This window comes from Pteropus medius, unplaced genomic scaffold, assembly GCF_902729225.1.
Source record: "Pteropus medius unplaced genomic scaffold, Ma_sr-lr_union100, whole genome shotgun sequence".
NCBI classification, from domain to species: domain Eukaryota; kingdom Metazoa; phylum Chordata; class Mammalia; order Chiroptera; family Pteropodidae; genus Pteropus; species Pteropus medius.
Genome location: NW_024354502.1, coordinates 4,310,807 through 4,329,350, shown reverse-complemented (window position 1 = coordinate 4,329,350; position 18,544 = coordinate 4,310,807). Strand labels below are relative to the sequence as shown.

Below are 18,544 nucleotides of genomic sequence, written 5' to 3'. Positions count from 1 at the left end.
TACCTATCGTGGCGAGTGCTGGCTGCTGTCCTCATTCTCATACCCACAGCTAACATTTATTGAGAACTTTCTGTGTGCCAAGTACCATTCTTAGTGTTTTGCCTTTATTAATTCATTTAACCCTTACGACAATCCTAGGAGGTAGATGTTATCATTAACCCCTTTTTATAGATGAGGAAACTGAGTTACAGAGAGCTTACATTTCCAAGGTGAGCTTAATCGCAGAACAAGGATTTGACCCAGGCAGACTCCAACTGGTATTCCCCAGCCATTGTGTTTATTGTCAGCATCATCCTTTATGCTGAAAAGTGAGTCATTTTTTTCATGTTAGTAAAATCAGGTCAGTTAAACAGTTAATAAACTGGATTCAAATTATAGATTGGTTTAACAAAAATAACCGATTTTATACGTATTTTTAAATTACTTGAAGTGTTTTTCTTGTATAAAGGAGGAAGGAGACAAGCACTTAACTGTAACAATAAAATTCTGAAAAATGGAAATAAAAAGATCCAAGCATACGTATTGTGAATATTTTATCTCTCTTTACATTTTTTTGTTTATTTTATTACACAGTATTTGCTTTGGTAAATTTTTACTGATGATTGGAGAAAATATAGGAGAATATACCCCCCAAAAAGAAAATTTACCGGTATTTCTTTTCCCCAGAGAAAATCTTTGATAATATATTAGTGAATTTCGTATAAGAGCATTTCCCCTAAATCGTTAAATATTCTTGAAAAAGATAATTTATTGCCTGCATAATGTAATATTTCATCTTATATGTATACTATAAGTTAGTCACCAACTGCCAGACTTCTGAGTTTTTCCCTAATTTTTTCACACTTTTAAGCTGTTTTTTATTTTTGTAATCATACTATTATTTAATATGCTATATACATTTCCTTTATTTTTATAAACTTTGTAAACATTTTATTGACTGTAATATTCCATAATGTGCATGCAGTAGTGTAATCTGTTGGGCATTTAGGTTGTCTTTAATTTTTACCTATTAAAAGTAACAATATTATAACTATCTTCTCATGCAAATATTTATTATGATTTCTTTTGCATCGATTTCCAGAATTGGTATTATTAGGTCATAAAATATGAATAATCTAATTGATTCTCCAAAAGGGTTGTACTAGTTTGCCCTCCCCATAACACTAAGAGTTTTAAAAGGAAAACAACAACAACAATAAAATGCCCTGTTTCCGGAATCAGGAATGCTTCGGGAAGGTTTGTTTAATTGTTTGTTTGTTTCTTGTTGACTGCTCTGAAGAAATTGGCAAGTTCCTATTAACCTAAGATACTGTATGAACATGATGGAATTTTAAAGGGTTATCTAGCATTTGAAGAGTTATCATGTTTTTTCTTGATTAATGGGCACAATGCAGGACATGAATTGTGGATGCATTTAAGAATTGCAAAGTCCTTTGATAATACAGAAAGGTAAAGGTAAATTTTCCATTTTTTTCTTTGTAGTCAATTGGTGTCAACACTGGTTTGAATACTTTCCTAATCCTCCTATCAATATTCTTAGTATGATAGAAAATGTTTTGGCATTTCACGACAAGGAACTGCTACAACACTTCATAGATCATGATATAACTTCCCAGGTAAGAAGTATCAGGTTTTTAGAATAGCATGACTTATTTTGGAAGCTAACATCGGTTCTGATAGAAACAAACAAGATTTTCTTGAAAGACTCTAATAAAAAAATACTGCGATTGTGTTTTTAACAATATTTCATTCTTTTTCCTCATTAAACCGCTTTCCTGAAAGTCTATAAAGAAGGGTCCAAATTAAGGTAGTTCTTTTCATAATTACGTTTTTAATATAATGGTTTTAATAGCTAAACCAAACACAAGACAGTATTAGTGACGGCTGTTACAATGTTTCCCTAGAAAACTAATAACTTTTTTCTTATTTATTTCAGCTGTATGCGTGGCCTCTTCTTGAAACTGTGTTCTCAGAAGTGCTGACAAGGGAGGAGTGGCTAAAATTATTCGACAATGTCTTTTCCAACCGTCCTTCGTTCCTCCTGATGACCGTGGTAGCCTACAACGTATGTTCTCGGGCTCCTCTGCTCAACTGTAACTTTAAAGATGATTTTGAGGTAAGCTGCCTTGTTCTTAGGTAATGGTTCTCAAATGTCATTTAGTTCAATTGAAAGGTTCATTTACTTGGTGAGTACCTATCGTACGTGAGGTACAGGTGCTAGGACATAGGAAGATAGTGGCGAACAAGTGGTACCACATTTGCGCCTTCCTCGGTAGGCAGTGTAATAGGCAGTTACAGCAGACTGTTAATCTTAAAATCATAGCTTCAGAAAAGAATCATAATATTGGAGTTTTGTGCTTTTTGTCTATATAAAGAATGTTTAACAGTTGGTAGTTGTTTATTCCGTGCCTGATCTTATCGGTGACCCATCTGGTCTGTGATAATCAGGGTGCTTATCCATATGCAGAATGGTAACTATGAGAATTTTGAGATTTGGCAGGAAAGTGACTGAAGGCAAGCCTTAGGGGCGGCTTTTGAAAGGAGAGATTCTTTTGGTAGGATGACTTAAGTTGGGTATTTTTTGTTTGTTACTTACTTTGTGGTTCCTGTCAAATTAAACTTTATTTATTCTTCATGTTCACAAGATACACACATAGAACAAGAAAACGTGGACACATTTCAGATATTTTTTAAAATCAAACTAATTTATCTTCAAAGGCTAATTTATTTTCGAATTTATTTCAGATTTTGAAGGTGAAAAATCCAGGTAGAAGATTTTGTTCCATTCTTCTCCTATTATACGTGAAGCCTTCATCTCGAGTTAAAATGTAAAAAGTATTATTTCAAAAGTTTATAATAAGGTTGTGAAATTTTTTACATTTTGACAATATGAAATTGAATCATTTTAAAATTCGGGTTAAGAAAAACTTCAGTGAATTTGAAAAAAAAATCCTCTTGAAGATAAATTCACATTTTCAAACTCCTGTTTTAATTCTATCTTAACTTGCTTTGTTAGGTAAATCTTGATTTAAACACAAAGTTTTCTTTCAGTATTTTTTTCACCATCGGAATAACCTGGATATAAGTGTTGTAATTCGAGAAGTTTATCATCTCATGGATACCACGCCTTCTGATATTCATCCGGACAGCATGCTCGATGTTTTTGTAGCACTGACAAAAGGACAATATCCAGTATTTAACCAATATCCAAAGTTTATTGTGGACTATCAGACACAGGAACGAGAAAGAATAAGGAATGATGAATTGGATTACTTGAGAGAGAGGTAATCATGGAATAGTTCTACAATAGAAACAATCCGTTATAAATATAAATAAGAAATTTGTTTATGAAAAATACATGTTAAGTATTTGTGTAAAACCAATTCAAAGGCTGAAAATATCTTTAAAGATATATAATTCTTACATAAAAAAGTAAAACGATTCTATTAATCGGGTATACATTTTGTGCTTTGGTTATTCTCGGATTTAAATTACTCATTTTCTTGTTTGCATTGTCATATAATAATAAATAGTATCTACTTAAGGCAGACAGTTGAGTCTATGCAAGCCGAAGTAGACCAGCAAAAAGTTGAAGATGAAGCTTGGATTCAAAAACAAGAACTGCTTCAGAAAGCTGAAGAAACGAGGAGAGAAATGCTCTTACAAGAGGAAGCGAGGGTCATACAGCAAAGACAGAGGTATGTTTTAGTCTGAAAAAGTCTGGACCTGTGAGTTAGTTGAATTTTTATTTTCTTTGAATTTTCATTATAGGAACAAAACTGTATGTAGTATTTACTCAGCTGCGGTATTTCCAGTAAGCAAATATTTAAGTTATTAAAAAGAAATCTGTGTACATACAACTTTTCAAAAAATTGGAATATAGTAAAATGTAATTCTAAAGCTGTCCCGAACATGATGTAACTGTGCACTGATTATTCAGAAGTAATACAAGATCTAAGACACTGTGGAGGACATTATTAGAAACATTATCCTACAGCGGGCAAAATGCTTTGTAATATAGTGCTGAATAAATCACTTTGAAATTGTATTTTAACCATATCTGTGTGACCTGAAAATTGAATCATAAAACGGTTATCTCATTATGCATTTTATACTTTGGAGGACAGGGGAAGAAGTATTAAATGCTTATTCAAAAGTAAGTTAATAAGGTAAAATGTGTAAATTAATTAAGATTAAGAGACGAGTGTTGAGACGAGCCTAATTGTTGGTAAACTCACTTCTTCTATATGTGTTTATTGATTCTTATGTTTGAGTAGTACTTTCTGAAACATTTCTGATGTAGGTTAAAGTGAATTACTGAACTGACCCACTAGCCTTTTACTAAAATTCTAAGAGAATAAGCATACGTAATCTTTGGTAATATTGGAGCATTTTTTTTGGCATTCTTCCTTCAGGTAAAGGATATCAATTGTATCGAGATGGTCTGAGTAGTGGACCTGTTAAGAACTTTTCAATATGAAAAGGAGAGCCAATTGCATGTGGACCACTTGTCATTTTTATAAATGTAAACTTATTTTGTAATTGGGCATCTTTATTTATATAGTATAAATACAGTTTTATTACAACGGCACTCATTAAATTGGGAAGGTAGACCAAAATAGATCGGCAGGCCTTTTATTGTTGCGAAACATTTTTCCATTTAAATCTATATCGGGCAGTGTTTTTATTTGTTCCTCTTGATGTATTTTGTATTTAAGACTAGCTGCTGTGAAAAGGGAGCTGAAAGTAAAGGAAATACACTTACAAGATGCTGCAAGAAGGCGTTTTCTGAAGTTTCAGCAAGATCGACGTGAAATGGAACTAAGAAGACTGGATGATGAAATTGAGAGAAAGGTTTATTATTCTTAGTACTCGTATATTATCTCCACTTACTCTCATTTAAATGTAACGAACACCTTCAAGTTAGATATTACTCCTGGAGTTCACAATGAATGCTAAATAATAGCCCTTTTAATTTTACTTTTTCCTTCAGCTTTTCTCACTTTCTTTTGTGTTTCATTAATGGTTAAATATTTTAGAAATGCCAGGAAAATTAGTCAAATTGACTAGTGTCCCTGGTGACTGTTTCTCTAATAATAGAAGTATTAATTAACCACTTAGTTAATTGTGAGGTAGGGGAAATACTCTTCTTTAATGTAACAGTTTATACATGGCCAGTATAAAAAATTTTCCATTATAAAATAATATGGAGTTAAAAATGGACCTTCTTTACTCTTTTCTTATTTCATTCCAAAACATAAACTATTTTAAAAAATAGTTATATACATTTGTGTAGTACCCCATTGTATGAATTGTCATAGTTTATTTAGCTAATCTTTCCCTATTGGACATCTACATTGCTTACCGTGTTTTGCCATACAAAACGGTGCTGGGTTGTACATTCTCAGTACAAATCTTTGGTATTTGCACACATACCTTTGTCGACTAAATCCCAAGGTATGCCAGATCGTCCTCCAAAAAAGAACCCACTTAAGCTGTTTTAAGTGTATAAGAATAGCCATTGCTTTGTCTATTCCTAAGCACACTCACTGTTCAAGTGACAGCTTTGTAATATTTGTTAACTAGTAGGCCTAATTGCCACTATTAGTCTGCCTCTTCAGAGTTTCCTTCCATATTTTCAAATGTTCATCATTTCAAATAGACTTTGAAAATTTTATCACTTTTTCTCTGAATTCCCATCTCCCCTCCATCCTATTGGAGTTTTTATTAAGATTGCATTGACTTTATAGAATAATTTACGGAGTTTCAAAACAACTTTTGGTAAAATCCTAAATATTTTTTAAGTATTTTTAATTCATCTGTATTAGAAATCTATTGTGTCTTTATAGCATGAGATAATACTTTTTTGTTTGAAACCAATTAATTTTAAATTGGTTTTTTAAATTAATGATTTTTAAAATTCTCTCATCTAGTAAATTAGGTTGATAATTTACTCTAACCTCTATTTTAAACCCTTTGAGAGAGTGGAAGGTAATTTTTTGGTCAAAGAATCCTATGAAATCCTTTCAGTGGTGTGATCTGGCCTCTTCCTACCCTTCCAGCCTCCTGTTCTTCCATGCCCCTGTTCTGACAGTGAGCCCTGATGCTGCTGAACTGCAAAAGTTTCTCTACTCACAGTTCAGGCACCAGCAGGAAAGACTGTTTGAGTCCAAAGTGACACATACAGGTGACTGCAGACATCTGTTAGCAGCAAGTAAAGGTGACCTGTGTTTGCTCTGGCACATAGCTGTTTGTGTGCCTGAAAAGGAATAAGTCAAAGAGCTTCTGTAATTGATATTCCTAAAAGCATTTGTCATGCCAGACCTCTCCTCCACCTATCAGCATTATTTCTGCTCTTGCTTTATAAACTCAAGTATCCCCCCACCTTCGAGCTAGCTGCTTTCCCAGTAACCTTCTCAATTTGAACTGGCTGCCAGTTCGTTGATTTTTTGGCTCCATGGATACACGTCCCACGATATTGTCATTTTTACTCTTTGTTTCTCCTGTTAAAGGTATTTGATGATGTGTCCTACCTTTACAGTATCTAACACTCTGCCTTACGAATGCAAGTAGTATTGCAGTTATTAAATGTTTACTAAATAAATGAACGGGGTCAGATGTCTGGTGGGTTATAGTTTGTGTTGTTTTGTTTTTCCGAAACACGTTATTTTAACTCCTAAAAAATGGGGACTTTCAGCAGCCAAGTATTTAAGACAGTTCCTAAGATTTCCTATCTAAAGAGTGCTTTATCCAAACCTTCTAGTGTGTAGCAGTGAAAAGCTTACAAGTAATCAGATTTTGCAGAAAGGTGAACTTTAAATTAACCAAGTCTAAGCAGGGCAAATACAGGTTAAACATGGAGTTACTACTTGCCAAACCAAGGTTATATAAGTACAGAAGTTTAATCAAAAAGAACACTAAATAAATGTTATATTTAAGAAAATTAACATTCTGTATTTTTATCCACCACAAATTTAAATTGCTCAAGTGTTTCTAACTCATAATATTGGCGAATGTAATATTGTAAGAACTGCCATCTGTTCTGCTAGTCTGGGTAGATGAGCATATGGTAATTGTGCTTTATTTTTTATAAAATTAAGCTTAACTTTAACTCAGATACTATTCCACAGTGAATGTTAATATATTGTCAATTACTCTGGTTTTAAAAACCCCATACCTGTTATTTGAAACACGTTTAGTGGGTTGTTCAGATTACAAGATTACTGAATCTACTAAAAACAAAAATTATTTTGTAAATTTTTTAGGGGTATTCACAGTTTGTTGTTTGGCCACAGGTATATATGAGAGATCAAGAAATTGCTACTACAGTTAAAGACCTAGAAATGAGACATCTGGAACTCGAATCACAAAAAAGACTTTATGAGAAGGTACAAATCAGCTATTTTCATTATAAGATTATTTTCAACATAAGAAAAGTAGGGTTTGTACAAACTCTTTTTAGACTGTATTTATTCATAGTTATTTAATGTTCATTTTATTTGTTTATTTAAGCAAAAAAAAATAGTGTCACCCAGGATTGTAAGGTAGCCAAAATGTCTGAATGTACACAGTTTGTTGTAATTCTTTAATTCACGTTTCTCTTAAAACTTAGTTTAATCTGAAGCACCAGATGTAAGCCCCAGATTTTGCCTCAGGACCTTCTACCAACTTACTGTGTATTCCTATATCTATGTCATAGTGACTACAAAATTATCCCAATACTTCACAAGGACCTTATAAGGTAAATCAGGCGAGAGTTGTAAAGTACTTTAAATTTGAATTTTCTAGAATCAGCAAGTATCTACTTAGTGGATGTAATTCAGTTTCCAAGACACTAGAAAATTGGGAAAAGCATTTTGTTACTCATTTATTAAATGTCAAAACCATAAGTTTTCACTTCGTTCAACTCTCCTAAAGTAAGATTTTGAGTTTGAAATTAGTGGTAACTGCAAATACCTAACAGGTAACATACATATGATTGTTTGTTATTCATATTAAATAAGATTTAAAACACATAGCATTCATTCATACCTACAATACTTTTTAAGTTTCCACTCTGAACTTCTAGAATTGAGCCAGGGATTTAAGCTTTGACTAAGCCTCCTCTGATTTTGATATATGCAATTCATTTGGATTAAGCTTTAGTTTACTTTTTACTGTCTTGTCTTTGGGGGAAGAGGGTGAGGTGATGGCACTAGGAAGTATGATTTCAGAATTCACAGAAAATTTGCAAGAAAAATACTAAGAATTTCCAAATTTTTTTTTCCATATTTTCTAATATTAACATTTTGCTAAATTTGCATTATCTTTCTCTTTCTATCTATATACATATACACACACACATTTTTCTGAACTGTTTAAGTTGCAGGCATGATGCCCCTTTGCCCCTAAATACTTCGTTGTATATTTACTAAAACCAAAGAATCCTCATTGCATAACCACATTACAGTTATCCAAGTTAACATATCTGTTGCGTGAACCTTATTCATGTATGACCAGTCGTCCTGAAAACATCTTTTAGAGCAAAAGAAAATCTCAGATAATCCTTTTTTTCAGTTCCAATCCTTTTAGATTGGAACCATTCCTGAGCCTGTCTTTATATTTTATGATATTAATATTTTTGCAGCATATAAGCCAGATATTTTGTAGACTGTCCCTCAACATTTGTCTGTTGTTTCCTCATACTTTGCACTTGTGGCAGGAATGCCACAGAAATGATGCTGTTTCTTTCCATGTATCATATCATTTTTGCTCTTTCGAAGGAAGTATTTATTTAAGCAAACCCATAGTTAGAGAAGACTTACCCTGTTAAATAAAACTAACTTACAAAGTCATGAACTTTTATCTGGTCAGTTAGATACAGTTATGCTGTTACCGCCTTTTTCAAATTCACATTAGTGATTGATTAACACTTCATCTGCCAAATATATCTTACATTAGGTTGATTAACAACTGTTTCTAAACAACTTATATCCCAGGAAACAAACAATATTGGGATTACCTCTCTTGGAAATATGAGCTCAATGTTTCAAATGTATCTACTTTGAAAACAATTTTTTTTTTTAACAAAAGATTAAAATTAAGCACAAACAAGCAAATACTGACCTACGATCTAGTATTTTTTGTCTCTCTGTCCCTGTCTTTGTCTCTGTCTCTCACGCATGTGATCCTTCTCCGTGGCGTAGTGCCAGCTTTGCAAAGATTGCCATGAGGATTAAATGAGTTAATAATGTATATTTCTGTGTCAGGAGTCCCCAAGACTACTGTCACGTTCAATGATTTGCTAAAAGGACTTACAGAACTCAGAAAACTGTTAAACTCATGGTTATGGTTTATTACAGTGGAAGGATACAGATTAAACTCAGCAAAGGTTAAAGGCACATAGGATGGAGTCCAGTAGAGACCGCTTGTCCTCTCCCAGTGGAGTCATACAAATAGTTCTTAATTTTGCCAGCGAAGATGTATGACAACACATATAGAGTATTGCCAAGCAGGCAAGCTCACCTGAGCTTGGTGTCCAGGGTTTTACTGGGGGTTGATCCTGTGGGCATGGAATGTGCGTGTGGCTGACCTTCGTTTCTTACAGACAGAAGTCATAGTGATATAGTGTGGCCCAGGGCTCCCGCCATAAATCACATTGTTGGCATAAGCAGAAGCTATCAGGCATGGCCCAAGGCCCCAGCTATACAGAGACATGCTTATCAGGCAGGATATTCCAAGGGCTTAGCTAGTCAAGGGCTAATCTTTTCTTTGGAAGGTGCAGGATTTGGTTAACCCAGGCTACTGCGGTAACCCTTTACCGCACAGCGTCTGATGCGTGGCACTGCGTAGTTATTAGTTTCCCTCCTTCCCCCTTGGCCTAAAATGCTGTCATTTTACAAAATGAATTGATGGCTTCTTTCCCCAGTCTGCTTCTTCAAGCCACCACCCTGGCTTCATCCCTCTACCCTGTTTAGATTTCCGTTGTTTTCCTCCTTAATCTCTACACATACCTTGTTTTACCTCTTTATGGCGTAGCTAAAATTCTATATTCTATTTTTCTTTTTCACTTAATAAAATCCTTTTTTCTAAATGTCTACATGCCTTCCTGGTTGTCATTTGTAATGACTAACGATGAACCGTAAGTTAACCTTTTTTCTCTTCTTGGATGTTTAAGTGGTTTACAATTTTTGGCAGTAAACTCCTTCACACATATATTAGCTCTACATATAACTGAAAACACTTTTATTTTTAACTAGTTATAAAGATAATTAGGCCCCAGTAATGGTTAGAAAAGCAGAAAAAATCCCTCAGTAAATAGCTGCTGGTGCTCACTTCAGCAATAAATAGGACATAACTGCTGGTATCATCAGTAAGGATGAGTGAGATTCTTTGGTACATGCAGTTGGTATTTTTCCTCTTTAACTTAAGTCTTCATGGATACTGTTTGCTATCTGCTCCCCAAGCACGATGCCCACTGGCACGCCCCACTCCCTTGCCCCTGCCAACTACTGGTTTACTCTGTCTCTACGGATTTGCCTATTCTGGACATTTCATGTAAATGAAATCATACAACACGTGGCCTTTTGTGACTAGTTTCTTTCATGTAGCATGATGTTTTCAAGGTTCATCCATGTCGTAGCTGGAGTGAGTGCTTTTTTATTTTTTGGCTGAATAATAAATATTCCATTGTACGCATGGACAATATCCATTCATCAGTTGGTGGATATTTGGGTTGTTTTCGTTTTTTGGCTATCATGAGTAGTACTGCTATGAACGTTCATATGCAGCTTTTTGTTTAGACATATGTTTTCATTTCTCTTAGATATGTACCCAGGAGTATAGACTCCCAATTTCTCTACATTCTCGTGAACAATTTTGATTGTAGCCGTGCTAGTGGGTGTGAAGTGGTTTTGATCTGCATTTCCCTTATGACTAATAATGTCATATATTCATTGGCCATTTTTCTATCTTCTTTGGAGATCATGTGGTTAATGTCTATTCAAAGTGTTTTCCTGAGCCATATTTTCTTGGTTTTTAATATATCATGTAATATTTTGGTAAAAACTAGACATTTTAAATAACATAATATAACAAATCAGATTCTTCTCCTTCCCCAGGGTTTCTTGTTGTTTCTTTGCTTAGTGACTTTTCTGAATTAATTCTGTAAAATCTCTAGTCTTTGTCATTTGTAGCCACTGAAGTCTCTATTCAGGTAGCTTAGTGATTGGACAGAGATTTCCTTAGATGCCTTCAACCTCTAGTCTTTGCCAAGGGTTCCGTGTGCATGCTGTCGGGGCATGCCTTCAACACTCGATTTTGCAAAACCTCATTTCACCGCAGTTGAGAGTTCAGGATGTTCTCAAGTCTAAGCATTCAGACAGCCCTTAGCATGTGCACAGCCGTACACATGGCCTTAGCATGTGCATGACCATACACGTGGCCTTCTAGAGCCCTAGGAATCTATGAGAGTTTTTCAGAGACCCCTGTAGATATCTAATTCCCCAGCTTGCTCCATAAAGCTTTATGATTAGCCTATTGTTTGTTCTGGATCCACTGCCTCTGGCAGCCAGTATATTCAATGGTTTCCTCCGATTGTTTTCAGCAAATGTCCCCAGGGAAAAGGCATTTGGAAGTAGGTAAGTTCTGAGTCAGGTCACAGAAAGACAGTCTTGGGAGTAGAGTCCTCCAGAACTACTAGATCATTTGACAGTTCTCTGGGAACAGGACTTTGAAAAAACACCAGCCGCATTTTGCCCCTCCATTGGTTGCCAGGCTACTAATGTTCAAGACTAATGCAGACCTTAAGGGTTGGGTAGAATAGGAATAATGCAGATTAAAAAATGCTGTAAAGCTGGCTGTTCTTAACCAGGATTCAGCCATTTTATGAATAAATGCCCCCCACCCCCAGATTGCTACAAGCCTTCAGTTAATTTCCAGAGTTCTGAAAAAGTTGGTTTTGCCAGGATTCTCAATGTTTTATGGAGGAGAGAATTTTCAGATTCTCTTATTTTCACTGATGTCACTGATGTTTGATTTTATACTTTGAAAATTAGATGATTTACGGTTTTTATTTGTATGCATATTAGTATTCTGGGGGAAAAGAAAAGTCATTTTTGTGTTCTAGCATTATTATATAGACCAGTGATTTTTTTTCAACAGAATTTTACTAGAAATCAAGAAGCTGTTGCAAAAGAAATGAGAGAAGATGCAGACGCCTATAGACGAAAAGTGGATCTTGAAGAACACACATTTCATAGACTGTTAGAAACAGATGAAACTCAGAACCAAAAAACTCAGAAGGTAAAAATATGGTAAATTTAGTGTACATAAAGAGGGGGAAATTTCCTTCTGTCATGTTTTAAAAGAAGGAATTCAAAATTAAACTATAAAGTCGAGTTAATTCATTTCTTTGCTTCGGTTCTCACAGTTCCTAGAATCTCACATTATGTATTTACAAGTGACTTACTTCATTGACAGCCATATACATGTGTCTTTTATACTTTTTGAGAATTTTAAGACTTAGAAGAAAATACAAAGGAAATAGTAACTTTATAAATTGTAGTATCTTACTGTGTTATGTCTCAGAAATTGCCCCTGAGTAAATTAGTTTTAAATATCAGGCTTCTGTCTGGCATATAAGCCAGCATTTTCAAAGTGTAGTCTCTAAAATATTAATAACTGTTATTCAATAAAATAGGAGATGACAAGAATTAGAAATGCTGTGTTACAGTTAGGTTTTTTTCATGCCAAATTTGAGGATATGGTCCATTATGAATCTTTGAGAAAAATTCCCAAACTTATTTTATACAATTTCTTGTGGAGAAATTCTGCCTTAAATGAATGAAATAGGATTTGAGACCTTCAAGAAAGAACTTTTTCTATCATCCCTTGACCAGCATGTTAAGTGGGTCTACGGCAGGGCCGAGCCCCGGTCCAGAACCAGGACCGGTATAAGAGTTCCCCACATCCAGCTCTGCAGCAGTTCCTTGGCCGATGCCCCCGGAGTATCCTACCTGTCTCTTTTTCCTTAAAGACTTTTCTAGTCTGTAAGAATGGGCTCTTTTGACTCCTCTTCGAAGGGTCGAATGTGGAAATTGTTTAATCCCGCCTGTCCCTTAACACAGATGTTCGCAGCCATGGCTGTACATTCAAATCACATGAAGGGGCTTCCTAAAAGTGCCACTCTCCAGCCACCCCAGAGGTTGGATTGATTGGTTTTTGTGGGATCTGGACATCACCTTGTTCTAAGCACTCCGAGATGATTGTAATATGCACCTAGGGTTATGAACAGCCGCCCTAGACACTTGGAGACATTAAGAGGGTAAATTGTAATTACATATAGTGTGACTTTATGACTGAAATTTACAATTTTTCTTAGTTAATTGAAGAGAACTTGGCTAAAGCTGAACAAGCATGTGTAAATACTGACTGGCGAATTCAAGCTTTACATAAACAAAGATCTGATGATTTACAACGACACGAACGTTACCAGGAAATGGCCAAAATCCTTCGGAAAAACAGAAGGAAAGAAATAGAAGTATTAAATGCAATGATGGAGGAGGAAGCTAATAAGGTAAGAATGTGTTTTAAACTTCTTATGATTGATTAATCATTTAAATTTTGAAATATTACGGAACCAAATGACAGAGGCATCAAACCAAATAATTTTTTGTTGGAAAATATCATAAAGATGGTCTAATTTGAATAGGTATTGCTCAGAGAAGAAGCCCAATGTTGATGCTACCTAAAAATGACTAAGCATCTTTCTCATTTGCATTCGTATGTCTCAACTTCTCAGCTTCCTGGATTTGTTCTGGTTGATTGCATAATATTTACCAAATTCTTTATGCTTAGAACATAAAAGATTTTGTAGTTAAGAATTATGTATAGTTGCTAGTAACAAAAACCAAAATAACAGTGACTATAAGCAAAATAGAAGTTTGCCTTTTTCACATGAAAGAAGTCTGGAGGTAGGCAGACCAGGTGGTATCTGACTCCAAGGTCATCAGGAAACTGCCTCCGTCGACCTTTCTGCAGTACTTCTGGGTCTGTGTCTTTCATTCTCAAGGATACCTTACTGTCCACGATAACTGGAGTTTCAGCCATCACATGAACATTCCATTCCGCAGGAAGAAAGTAGGGCAGAAGTGCAAAAGGTTCCACCTCCCAGTTTAGACAATTCCTTTTGAACTCCTTTCCAGAAGTCCCATATCACATTTCTAGCCACATTTGTCTGCAAAGGATGTTGGAAATGTAGTATTTTTAGCAAGAAGCATTATCATCCCAAATAAAATTAGAATTCTGTTCCTAAAGAAGAATCAGAAAATGGGTTTTGAGGAGACAGGAGTATAAATCACACATTCATATCTTTTGGTTTATCCTCCCTGAGCAGCTCTGGGACTATGCTCTGGCCATTGTAGACACAGTGGCCTTCCCTGAGGGCAGTGACGAACTAGGGAGAGATCAGGAACTAGGTAACTGGCTCGAGTTTATTCCTCTTTCTGCTGCTATATCATAATGTCTTTTCCGAAAACTTTTCATAATATGTTTCCTTCAAGTCACTATTCCAGTTTCATTTTCCTCCTACCTCATCCCAGGGCTCTGAGGCCCTATGTTATAACCCTTTCACTCAAGGAAAATTGTGGTGGAAGCCTACATCTTCCAGGTAAGGATCGCTGACACTAGGACTAGACTGTGTAAAATTAAGTGCTGGTCTCCGTTGGGTAAAATGGTATTTTTGACAGTAGACTGAGAATCGTAAGGGCTGTTCATGTTATGCAGAGAGCCCCTCTTGCTATCTAGTGCCCCGGGTTCTAAAGCTAGCTCGACTGTTGTGTGGCCTTGGAGGGTCACTCAAACTGCTTCCTCATCAGTAACAGGAAAGGCATGGATCTGTGGTACCCCCGGCCCTAATGATTCTTTAAAGTTTCTGTTATTTAATGCATATTTAATTCATTAGCTTTTCTATAACGTAAAAATGTTATGTGTGTTTGCATATAAAAGCTGTAGCATCTCTAGAACATTGCTAAGCTTTAGGACTTATATAGTATTTTAAATTGATTATTTTAGTTACCCCTTGAGCTAATTTTAAGATTATTGTTTTCTTACTTTAGGAAGAAGAAAGTAGGTTTTTGTTTTAGGGGTTTTTTGTTTTGTTTTTTAAATTTATTAGTTTCAAGTATACAGTACATTGGTTAGACATTTATATAGTTTATAAAACGATCCCCCTAATTGCTCTTTCTCTCCTCTGGCTCTCTACCTAGCCAGTACATTAATGCTAACTGCATGGCCTATGCCCATCTATCAACTACTAATTTGTACTTCTTTAACCCTTCACCCCATTCTCCCAGCCCCCAACCCTCTGCCCTCTGGCTGTCACCAGATTGTCCTTTATTTTCGTGTTTTCAATTAGTTTGTTCTTTTTGCTCCTTAGATTCTGCTTATAAGTGAAATCATATGGTATTCATCTTTGTCTGGCTTCTTTCACTTAGCATAATAACCTCTGGGTCCATCTATGAAAGTAGGTTTTATTATGTAGTCATTATGCATACCAGAGCTGGACAAAGAATTCATTCCACATAACTTGACCATAGCTAACACTGCTTGTGAGAGACAGGAAAGTTGTTAAGAGAGTAAATCCTAAGATTTCTCATCACAAGGAAAATAATTTTTCCTTGTTTTCTTTTCTTTTTATTGTCTCTATATGAGAAGATGGAAGTTAGTTAAACCTGTTGTAATCATTTCATAATATATATAAATCAAACCATTATGCTGTATGCCTTAAACTTACACAGCGACATATATCAATTATTTCTCAATAAAATGGCAGAAAGAAGAATTCATTTTCTGAATTTTGTAGACTTTATTATTAAGGCATAGCATTCAAATTAAATGAAACAGTTGCCATTAATTTAAAAAAACTAGTTTAATCCCATAAGATTTGAGTTTTAAAATGTATTGAAATGAATGCTTATTTCAATGACAGTGAGGACCTGTATTGTGGGCACACGACACTCTGAGGTACCGAGTGGAACATCAGAAGGGCCTCGGGCCAAGGCAGACACCCAAATTACCCTAACACCAAACAGACCCTCCGTGCCTTGGGAGTATAAAAGGCAGTGCAGTAGAAAAAACACAAGGGCGTCTTCCACTGCAGGAACTCACATTACCACAGTTTTTATGTGATTTTCTTTCACTTATTTGTATTTAGTGGGAGGAAGCTGAAGAAAAAGACTTTTGTTTGAAATCAGAAAAGAAAGCTTCTGCTCTTTCAGATGCATCTAGAAAGTGGTTTCTAGAGAAGGAGTTAGACGATGCTTTGGACCATGCTCCGCATCTGTATGATAAAGGTGAGTACCCACGAATGCCCTTCCCTCAGCGACATTAGAGAAGCATTCATTTAAAATGGCCTGTTCTCATGGATAAATCCTTGCGCAAGTATATTTTGGCACTTTTATTCAAATTATTGCTCAGCTAAAAGGTAATCACTAGTCACCATTTTTTTTGGTCAGAAAGAGTGGGCTGAAGCATTAAAAACAGCTCCGATCAAGAAAAATTTCCCAGCTGTCCTGTAGAATTGTTTGATTACATGATGGCATGGTCCTTGGCACCCCCTTAGTGTACTCGAGTGTGATTTGTTCCCAAAGTGCTATTTCTAGCTTTTTTTAGTAAAAATCTGTGCTTTGCCAATAGCTGATCCTTAAAACAATAGTATATTAAAGTGGCACAAGGAAACTTAGAGGATATAATCAAACGTTAGCTTTTGGTGCAAGGCTTATAATGGCATCAACTGAAAAATCAAAGTTGTAATTCTAAAATAGTACTTTTACTAAATTTGTTTGAGTCTTTTATAATGTATATCTATTACTTTTTTAAATAACAGCCTATCAATTATATCGATATGTAATTCACATTCACCTATTTAAAGTGTATAATTCAATAGTATTGTATTACCATATATTAAAAAAGTATATTCAGTTATACAGTCACACTACAATCAACTTTAGGAAATTTTCAGCACCCCAAAATAAACCCCATACCGATTTGCAGTGATTCCCCATTTCCTGTCACTCTCCCCATCCCCTACCCTGGCAACCACTAACCTCCTTCCTGTCTTTATAGATTTGCCTAGTCAAGAAATTTCATATAAATGTAACCATACAATATTGTCCCTCGTATTGACTTCTTTCACCTAGCGTAATGTTTTGAGGTTTATTCACGTCATAACACGTATCAGTACTTCATTTTTTTTTTATCGCCAATAATATTCCGTTGTATGGATGATCCACATTTTATCCATTTATCAGTTGGTGGACATTTGGCTTGTGTTCACATTTTGGGAATTATGAATAATGCCGCTATGTGCATGACTTTGATAATTCACAGATTTAAAAAGTAAAAATATAGGTTAGAAGCTGTCATCATTGAATTCTGCCTACTTTTGAAACCCCTCATTACCTCTTACACTTTATTTGTTTTATTTTTTATTGCTTACAGCACCTGGTATTCCTAGGTAGTCTTTCATCCAAGCTAACCAGGCCTGACCCTGCTTAGCTTCCGAGATCAGACAAGTTCGGGCACGTTCAGGGTGGCATGGCCATTTTTTTGTTTGGTTGGTTGTTTTGTTTTATTTTAGGCAAGACAACCCTTGGTTGACCTCACAGATTGCAAGGACCTTGTCAGCTTACAATCCCTTATTTTTTTATTTTTTACACCTACAGCACCTGGTCTTCCTAGGTGGTCTCCCATCCAAGTACTAACCAGGCCCGACCCTACTTAGCTTCCGAGATCGGACGGGATCGGACTTGTTCAGGGTGGCTTGGCCGTAGACACCTCTTACACTTTAGATTTAGGTCCCAGATAGCAAGCAGAGCACTTGAGGAAAGTGGAGAGAGTAGAATGTGACTCTTTGCACAAATTATTTAAAGTTAGATCGCAAAAGATACTGGAGCTGCCACTTCTCCCTATCCCTGTCACACTTACCCCTACTTTAGAAAGAAAAAAAATTTCAGGGTTTTAGAGAACGTACGGATTTGGGAATAGAAAAAGAGAAGAAACTGCAAAAAGCTTCTCTCACCAGTCGCCTTCCTACGAGCGGGCCCTTCCGCGTCCCTGCTGCTTCCTGCCGTGCTGACTCAGTTGTTTTTAACTTTACTAAATTTCACAAATGAGAACTTGGTTAATAATCATCCATTTTTCAAAAAGTAACCATGTAAGGATTTGGTATTTCTTTAATCAGGGTGTATAAATTAAACCGGAGTCATTTAGTCCTAAAACTGGGAGATAATCAGCTGTAATTAGGAAGATGGCATTTTGATTGGAGGTGCTGAGCCTTGGTTTGCCACTCGGGGCCTGGAAAGGCAGCACCAGGAAGTAGGAGACGTAAGAGTGTGCCAAGGACACACCGGAACATTGCTGTGGGCCGAGGGGGACCGTTAGCTGTTTGAACAGATGATATGCACAACATGGCCCTTTGGGAAGATGACTTAAACAGCTGTGGGCAGGATGGATTCAGGAGGACAGATGAAAGACAGGGAACTGAGATCTCAGATTTGGGAGGAGC

The 18,544-nt window shown here is 35.8% G+C and overlaps 1 protein-coding gene and 1 pseudogene across 3 annotated transcripts in view; one reads left to right on the top strand and one right to left on the bottom strand.

Moving 5' to 3' along the window:
* The window catches only part of TBC1D31 (TBC1 domain family member 31), a 49,865-nt gene that overhangs the window by 27,783 nt on the left and 3,538 nt on the right, over positions 1-18,544 (top strand). For all 3 annotated transcript variants that reach the window (XM_039853502.1, XM_039853500.1, XM_039853503.1), the window contains 9 exons: positions 1,483-1,616; positions 1,937-2,116; positions 3,052-3,284; positions 3,546-3,698; positions 4,719-4,854; positions 7,296-7,388; positions 12,142-12,282; positions 13,361-13,555; positions 16,193-16,331. In XM_039853502.1, the coding sequence (XP_039709436.1) occupies positions 1,483-1,616; positions 1,937-2,116; positions 3,052-3,284; positions 3,546-3,698; positions 4,719-4,854; positions 7,296-7,388; positions 12,142-12,282; positions 13,361-13,555; positions 16,193-16,331 (1,404 nt within the window). The remainder of the gene's footprint in view (positions 1-1,482; positions 1,617-1,936; positions 2,117-3,051; positions 3,285-3,545; positions 3,699-4,718; positions 4,855-7,295; positions 7,389-12,141; positions 12,283-13,360; positions 13,556-16,192; positions 16,332-18,544) is intronic.
* On the bottom strand, positions 17,694-17,812 carry LOC120595880 (uncharacterized; annotated as a pseudogene).